The following is an 8,435-nucleotide window of genomic DNA, read 5'->3' on the forward strand; positions in this document are numbered from 1 at the left end:
CCCTGCCGCCCCGGCTACCTGGGCCTGCTCGGCCTGCGGGCTGCGGCAAGCCGATCCCTTCGGCCTCAACTGTGAGTTTTGTTCCACGGAGCGCGAGATCATCCTGCCTCCATCCGGGCCCCCGGCCGGTCGACCCACCGGGGGGGGAGAGGAGGAAGCCTCGTGTTTCCGCGTGGTGAAGGACTACCAGGAGCTGGCGGAGATCTGGAGGGACAGCAATGCCAAGGCAGCCGCAGCGGCTAGTGGGCAAGGGCGAGACCACCGCCGGGGGCGGTTATCGCAGACAGGCGAGGGCATGTCGGGAAGGGAGGAGAAGGCGGAGGAGAGCGGCGCGCAAGGAGCGGAGCTGGCCCCTTTTCAAAGCGGCCTGCTTAAACCCATTTCTCTTCTTGCCGCTTCCTCCCCTCCCACCGCTTTGCCTTCATCCCTTGCTACCCTCACTCGGGCGCCCGCGTCAGGGGAGAGAGAACGCGAGCAGGTGGGCCCGGTCCCGGAGGCCGGCGGCGACCCTGAGGCCGGGGTGGACGAGCAGGCCCGCTCGTTTATGGCGGGGACGGGGAGGGAGAGCGCTTGGGAGGTGGCAGAGACGAGGACGGGCGATTTCTACTGGCTGTACAAGATGCGGGCACTGGACCGGATCTGGGCGGGGCGCTGGGACAGCCTGCACCGGGGCTGGGAGTGGCTGAGCAACTCCTGCCGGGTGGCCCTCCGCGCCCGCCTGTACGCGACCCGGGAGCAGATCCACCAGCGCGACGACTCCCTCATCCCCATCACCTCCTCCTTCCAGAAGTGCGTGAACAAGCTGACCCGCCGAGACTGGCTCTTGCTCTGGGAGTGCATGCGGGCCGAGTTCGCCCTCCAGGCAGAGGCCCTCCGTCGCGACATCATCCGCCACATGCGAGGCTCCCGCTTGGAGGAGAAGGGCTTAGTGGCCGCCTATCGATTTTTCCTCCAGGATCTCCTCAAGTGCTTCGGGGTCTACACAGCCTGGGTCTTCGAAGTCTCCTCCTTCTTCATGAAAATGAACGACCAGATCTCTGGAGAGAGCTTTCGCGCCACCACGGCCTCCTTTGGGGGCTGCGGGGCCCTGGATGCGGCCAACACTCCCTACCTGCCAGAGGTGGCCTTAGTCGCCTTCAGAGACCACGTGGTGCAGCACTTCTCGATCCTGACGCCGGTGCTGCAAGTGGTAGAGGGGGACGGCGGGCTGCGTCTGGCAGCCTTCTTCCAGAAAGGGGGAGACGAGGACCGTGGGGCGGGAAGGGAGGCCCCTAGGCTCGGGGAAGAGGGAGGCTGTTTTAAGGGGTCTTCGGTCCCCATGCCCCAACAAAGGCGGCTGCTGGAGGTGGTAGAGCCGGAGGAGAGCGAGGTGGACGAGAAGGTGCTCGCCACCCGAGGCATGTCTTTCCGCGCCCTGCAAGCAGCCGCACGTCACGGATCCCACCGGCGTATCACCATGTACTTGGCTGAGGATCTAATCAAGCTGGGAAGGATGGCAGAGGAGCTGGACGTGATGGAGCAGGGGAGTGCAAGTCAATGCGAGGCCTTCCGACGCTTGCTCCTCAAGCCATTGCGAGCAACCTTGGCGGAGTTACGGGTCGATGGGGTGGGGAGGTGTGAGGGGGGTGTACGAGGAGACGAAATCGGAGGCTGTGATAGGGAGGAGGCGCTGGAGATGATGGCGATGAACGAGGGGGGAGATCGAGTGGGGGATTCGCGGGGCATATCCCGTCGACTGAGTCGTGGGCGCAGGGCTGGGCATGACGACGATGGCATTGTCAAACGCAGGCGCTTGGTATGAACATAATGAGTCGAAAAAGACGAAGTAATTTTTGTAGACGCGTAAGCATGTACTAAAGCTGTCATTTATCTCAAAAAATTCTTTTGGCATTCGCGTTATTTAGCCCTCACAGTCACCAGAGTCCCCAGTCTTGTCGCTCTTTGACTTGCTTTTTGATTGATCCTTCTCCTTGCTTTGTGAGTGTCCAGTATGGGACGGCCGCTCCTCAACGGGGCGGTAGAAGAATTTAATGATATTCTTTTGACCCGTGAGTACGTGATCTTCTCCAACGCGCCGTCGGATGCCTCCCTCTTCCAGCAACTCAGCGTACTGCAGATATTCGACCATGCCCGACGCCACATGCCCCGCAACGGACCTTACCGTGCTCCCCGGTCTCACCAGTATCGCGTTTCCAAACACTCGGCCCCCGTCGGCATCGGTGGAAAAATTGCTCAACGACTTGACTGGATAGCATACGACGGGATGCTGCAGGTCCACAGCTGCCTGAACGGCAGCCCATACGCCAGTACCTCCATAGCGGAAAAGCACCATGTCGCGGATTTTCTCCAAACGCTTTTTTGTTTTACTGTCGGGCATCTCCAAGCCCGCTGTCTCCTCTTCCATGGCCGGAACGTGCTCACCCCGTGCCCTTTTATGTATGTATAAAATACCTTTTCGTGATGCGTCGCTGACTCCGAAAGGAATTTGAAATATCAAGTATGGACAAATGGCAACAAAAATCACTGATGACAATGTGTCTGAAGCGACAAAGGACTCGGTCCATCATATGCACACCCCCATATGTGTATGCATGACGGTCCCCTGATGCCTTAGTCAAATGTATCAGTGCCCCACCCAATATCCCAAATTCGGTACTTACTTGCGAAAGTCAAGATCATCCTGGATATCCTCGATGGTCTCAAAGTTACCAGCTCCCGCTTGATATCTGATCACCTTCTTTTGCCTACAAATTTTAAGAAAGCACTCCGCCCCCGCGCTGGCGACGAAGCACTTAGAGGCGTCGTATCTCTCTACTATCCGCGATATGTTCTTGTCTGTGTCGCCCGCCTGAAGTGCGTATCATTAATGCAATCGGATGTGAGTATCAGACGATATTGGCGAAATTTTAAAAAACCTTGACAAAGCCATCTCCAGAAGCTGGGAGGAAACTCCTCACATTCTCCTCCTTGCCCTTTAGAGTCATTGGGTGTACAAGACGTCACAGGTTAGAGCTTAGAGGAGATCACGGGCGAGGGCACTGTCTCGAGCGTCAGATTGACAAGATCACGACATCACCCGTAGCTCAAAAGAACTCTCCCCTACCACTTGCCTAAGCGGTCCCTGTTTTTGAAGCGCACGACTGATTCCATTCTCTTTACCTGATCGGCTTTGTTCAACAACAGGATGGTGGGAAAGCGAACGGACAAGAAAGCCTCCACGAGCGCCTTGACCTCCTCTTCCTCCCATTCTCCCAGGTCCACTGGGTCTCGGACCCCCAGCTTGTCAAGCACTTTATTTATCATAACGGGATTGGCTCCTTTAAATTGGGTGTATTCAGAAGAATATCAGAGAGAGAGAGAGACATTCACATAGTTTCCATGTTTTTCAGGGTTGACGACCGCCGGTTGTATCTGCTGTAAGCATGCATATGGGCTCACGTGAGCCCGCTCCGTCCCACGCACCATATCCTGATAATTGACCCAGCAAGGTGGAGGCCGCCGACGACTTGGTTGCCGTGTGCCGTCTGACGACACTGGTCCACCGTCGCCACAGGTTGTTGAAAACCCATGCGTGGATCTCCCCGTGCAGCCACTTGGCGTCATTGACGGGGTCGTACCCCACGGTAGCTTCCCCTTTCTCGTTTGTGGTGCCAGAAACGTCAAGTATGTGCATGAGCACATCAGCATGTCGCAAGTCATCAAGGAACTTGTTGCCGAGTCCAGCGCCCTGCCCGCAGTTACGCAGAGGAGGACAGGGGATGTAAAATTGGTGAAAAAGAATCATCAAAGGCAATACGTTCGCGATATTGTGATTAAAATTTTGAGAGCCGCTGCGTGTCTTCCTTAGCAGCGAGTATACCCACATGGCCGCGTACCTCGGAGGCTCCCGGCACGAGGCCTGCCACGTCCAGAAGCTTCACGGGGATGAAGCGCATGCCGTTCGCACACCGACCGTAACGGGGCTGGCAATCCTTCCCCTTATCATAGGGAGCGCAGGCACATGGAACCCGGTAGTAGGTCACGCCAGTATTCGGCTGTCATATAATGGAGAAGACGATAATAGGGGGGAGGTTATCCTTATATTTGTGCAGGCAATCGAGACTACACGTCGTCCAGGTCAAATTTACCTCAATGGTAGTGAACGGGAAATTTCCTGTTCAATAAAATATAGCGTGAAGAAAGAGAAGAGCGGTATGAATAGAAGTTCATGTCACGGGCAAATGTTGGGTCGAAACCATAGACATACCTGTCTTGGCGCTTCCCCCACTGACGGCATTAAAAAATGTACTCTTCCCGACACTGGGTTTACCTACGCAACCAATTATCACTTCCATGAAGTGTATGGCCGGTTTCACCCACTCCTGACCCTGTGAGTCAATGTCGGGGCTGCGACTGAGTGGAATAAAGGGAAGGGAGGGTATGTTTGTGCCGTTGTAACGGTTCTTGGTAGCCGGTCCAACCTCCTCAAAACTGTTCCCCCACGAGTAATACTTTTGCAATGCGGCAACCCCGGCCCATGGATCTACAATATTTGTGCTTTTGTGCAAATATTTTTTGCTTTTTCAGCAAGCGGTCAGCTCGAGCAAGTAGTGACTACATTCCCAAGGCTGACCTCCCCACGGGTTTACTTTTGCGATACGAGGAGGAAAAAGTAATCCTTCACATGTTTGCAATTTACACTGCTTCCTGTACACATTTTTTTTCGTTTGTGGCATGCTCTTCTCATCTTTGAGGTCCTCACTATGAATCTCTCTTTACACGGAGTATAAAACAAAATTGCCTCCACGCCAGCAAGCCACGCCTCGTAAGGGCCCAACTTACACGTGTTTTGACTATCTTGTCGATTTTTGATAATCCTAATTACACATTCCCCGTGAGCACTTCAATTTCTCTATATAATGACCAATCCATGCCCTTGCTGTGCAAATCTTCAGTCTTTTCATTTCCCCATGCAGCTCTGGCAAAACCTGGTACCAGGCCCTCCAAATCTCCTGATTCAAAGCTACCATCGTCCGACCCCTCGGCCACGTCCACGACCACGTCCTCTTCCCGCATGCTGTTGCTGCTCCCATGCTTCTTGTGCTGCCATCGCCTCCATATTCTTTATATCCTCATCCGAGAAGCCTTGCGCGCGGAGCTCGTCTTCAATCATGGCTGCTTCCAATTCCTGTGCAAACGAAGAAAAGAGAGACCGGGACCCGCCCCCAATAAGGACTGAGCTTTGGCACACGCAACAAGTAATGATTTACTCCTGCTGGGAGCGATACCTGCAGTTCGCACGCGTTGAAGCCAGGCTCCTCCGGAGGGGGGTGGCGGGTCCTGCCCGCTCCTCCATTGTGCTGAGGCTGCATGCTGCCGTTATAACCATACACGAATGGTTCAGGGAAAATAGGAGGGGAAAACGGGTGAAATTAAGATAGAAGCGCAAATCGTAGTAGCCCCTTGTCGAGCACAGACTGAACCCAAAAAGGTCTTGGAAAGGCAGAAAGACCAAAGAACGACGTGGGCCACGAATCACGACACCGCGCAGAGCACATTCCCAGAGCTTAGAGCAGCTTGCTGCGTGTCTTGAGGCTCCCGTCTCGAGACAGAATCGCCTGCTTAGCTTGCCTCCACCCCGAGCACGGCCCTTGCCTAGGGAGTCATCTCGGCATCCCACCACCCATGCCTCGGTCATTCAGGTAAGCCTCTGAGAAAAGAAGGCCTCCATAACGTATGGACACTTACCCTGGTCCATACTCGTAGCTTGCATAATGGGTGTGGGCGTGCCGGTCCATGGCACCGGCTTCCTCTTGGGACTGCATATCGTAGTCCCCGCCCCTCCGTTGACCCCCCCATGCGTACTGCTGCTGGAAACCTTGCAGATACTGATGCTGCCGCTGTCCTTGACTTATCCCTGCATCCATGCGAGGGTAAACCCCCATATTCCCAGGGACGAATTCGCGTGCTGCCGACCGCAGACCCGGCGGGGCTGTCGTCACGGACGGGACAAAGGGAACGGAATTGCTCTCACTGCCCTTCGCTTCTTCCACCATCTGCACCCTAGGTTCTTGTATGGAATCATCCTTCGCAGCCGCTGTAGCCACTCCCTTGGGGGGTGGTTGTCGATAGGACAGTTTAGAGAGTGTTGAGGGAGGAAATGTTCGAGCCGAAGCCCCACGTGATTGCTACAGGTCACGATGTTACTTTCCTGGAGCTATGGCGTTATTATTTCCATTTTACCTTGCACGTGATTTTCATACCCACCAGGTTTACATCAAAACTCTGTTCAGGCTCGCTGGGATACGATTCTCCGTGCCTCCTCGGACGGTAGGCACCCTGGCACTCCTTTGTCACTGTGCACCTTACCTCATCTACAGAAAGGGCGGCCAACCTCTCGCCAGCCTCGTCCGCATCCAGATCCACGTATCGTGAGCCCCGCAACTTTTCATAGACGGGCAAGGACGGGACAGGAAAAGGCACATAAGGACAGGCCAGGTCGTGAGCAAAAATAAAGACACCCCGTACTTAAAATTTATTGCCAAGACCGGCCAAAGCTTACCTCCTTCTTGTTCGACGCCATAGACCGCCGAGAATAGGATTGCTGGGAGAACTTGTGGATGTTAAGGTCGTGTATTGAGCTTCAGTAGCGCCAGGCGTGAAAAAGAACAAGTCGGGTCCCGGGGGTGTATCCAGATCGGAGCCCGCTCAGGCAGAGGCCAGCGCAGTATTTGCTGCTGCGACTGCGCGACAAAGGACTCTAAATGCATCCCTTACAGTATGTGCATTGTACGCATCGCATTTGTTGTGGGGTCTTACTTATTCCCTCGCAGTCAATCACCTCGCGAGCGAGGCAGTGGTGGCTACTCGCACGTCCTCAATCCATTCCAGTCCACTTCAACTCCAGCGACCGCTACTGTACTTATAATCATACACGTCGAGATATAATTCACGTAAAAATTGCCATATACACCCACGCACCAGATGCCTCTGTGTTTGCAGTCCTACTTGCTAGTGGTACTGCTCGCTATTCCCTCCACTGGGTTCCTTTTTTTCCCCGCGCGGACTCCGAACCATGGGCAGAAAGTAATACACCGCATGACCGCACCTGCCAACCCAATAATGCACATCTCCTTCAGCTCTTCGGCAGCAACAGCCTCAGATGTGGAAGCTTTAAACTCTGAAAGGTACGTTGGCTAAATATAGAAATCGAGGAGGCTGAAGGTATACGTCAGCCACCAGTGATGCTTTCCGAGATGGTGTCGTGATCACTTTGTTCTATAATCCAGCGAATTCGGTGGCTTGCGGATGTCTCTAACATCTTCGCCCGTTGTTTTGAGCGCTGAAATTCTGACACCGTCCTTGCTTTCATCCCCTCCTCTCTTCCCTATTCCTCAGGTTTGACAGCCTCGTTAAGGAACTCCTCGCAGCCTCTGACCTTCCCGCCCTCGCTCTCAGCAAAGCCGACGCCTTCGACTACCACTTTATGAGCCATTTGATGCAACGGTTGCAGGCTTCCACGGACGATGAAGAAATTGCGGCCTTGAACAAGGTTGGGGAGGCCGTCAATTTCGCCATGCAGCAGCGACTTGCGAAGGCCGACTTCATCTTGAGGGGCATCTTGAAGAGTGGGGACCTGAAGGTGAGAGGCGAGAGGCTTCTGATTGTCTCACGACCCGTGCTGTTTGGAAACTCATGACTTCTATACCCTTTTATTCCAGGTGATGGAGGCGAAGATGCGCAAACACCTGCGCGCCAACGAGTTGGACACGGCCTTCGACGTGATCCTCAACTACAACGCCCAGCAAGCCCGCGAGCACGAGGGAAACGAAGCCGCCGCAAACATCCTACAGCACTTGGCCACGCTTCTGGGCGAAGAAAGGGATAAGAAGCTTCCTCCCCCCACGCGGCTCTTGCGCATGCTCTTGCGCAGCACCGACGAAGCGGAGCGACAAGGCATGCTCTTGGAGAAACTCCTGCTGGCGAGGCGGCCCGCGCGTCCGCGACGGGAGGAAGTGGCAGAGGGGGAAGGGGAGGAGGGAGAGGAGGAATGGACCTGGGGTCCCCCGGAGGTGGCGCCGGAGGATCTGCGACAGGCGTTGAGGGACTTCCTGGAGGAGGTCCAGGCGTTCGAGGAGGAGGTGGAGGCGGAGGTTGTGGACCGAGCCAAGGGGCTCGAGCGGGAGATATCGATAGTGGTGCAGGCGTGTGGGTAAGGGCGGGGGGCACGGAGGGGGTGCAAGTAACCAGTAACGCCGGGCAGAAGGGTCCTTTCGAAGAAGAACGAGGGCGCCACGGAGCGGTCCGATCACAGAGGATCTCTTTTCCTTTCTATCCACAGAGGCAATTCCTAGACCGCGCACCAGAAGAACCCTCACATATTTACATCGCATATCACCCTACTGCAAGCCTTCATCTCTCTCTTCCCCCTCCCTGTGCAGGCAATCGAGACTACA

At 55.2% G+C, this 8,435-nt stretch overlaps 2 protein-coding genes across 2 annotated transcripts; one reads left to right on the top strand and one right to left on the bottom strand.

The window, feature by feature from the left end:
• Positions 1-1,882: 1,882 nt before the first annotated feature.
• Positions 1,883-6,776, bottom strand: NGA_0709710 (gtp-binding protein; the record flags this gene model as incomplete). Its single annotated transcript, XM_005852628.1, has 14 exons — positions 1,883-2,429; positions 2,661-2,848; positions 3,160-3,317; positions 3,463-3,727; positions 3,876-4,034; positions 4,128-4,153; positions 4,247-4,266; positions 4,360-4,470; positions 5,007-5,167; positions 5,268-5,352; positions 5,728-6,167; positions 6,247-6,423; positions 6,542-6,620; positions 6,757-6,776. 14 exons carry the CDS (start codon positions 6,774-6,776, stop codon positions 1,901-1,903), a joined length of 2,418 nt encoding a protein of 805 aa, XP_005852690.1. The 3' UTR covers positions 1,883-1,900.
• A 193-nt stretch (positions 6,777-6,969) lies between these two features.
• On the top strand, positions 6,970-8,347 carry NGA_0310502 (uncharacterized protein; the record flags this gene model as incomplete). Its single annotated transcript, XM_005852627.1, has 3 exons — positions 6,970-7,166; positions 7,378-7,621; positions 7,701-8,347. 3 exons carry the CDS (start codon positions 6,970-6,972, stop codon positions 8,193-8,195), a joined length of 936 nt encoding a protein of 311 aa, XP_005852689.1. The 3' UTR covers positions 8,196-8,347.
• Positions 8,348-8,435: the final 88 nt, after the last annotated feature.

Source organism: Nannochloropsis gaditana (assembly GCF_000240725.1).
Source record: "Nannochloropsis gaditana CCMP526 unplaced genomic scaffold scaffold1042, whole genome shotgun sequence".
Lineage (NCBI taxonomy): Eukaryota > Eustigmatophyceae > Eustigmatales > Monodopsidaceae > Microchloropsis > Microchloropsis gaditana.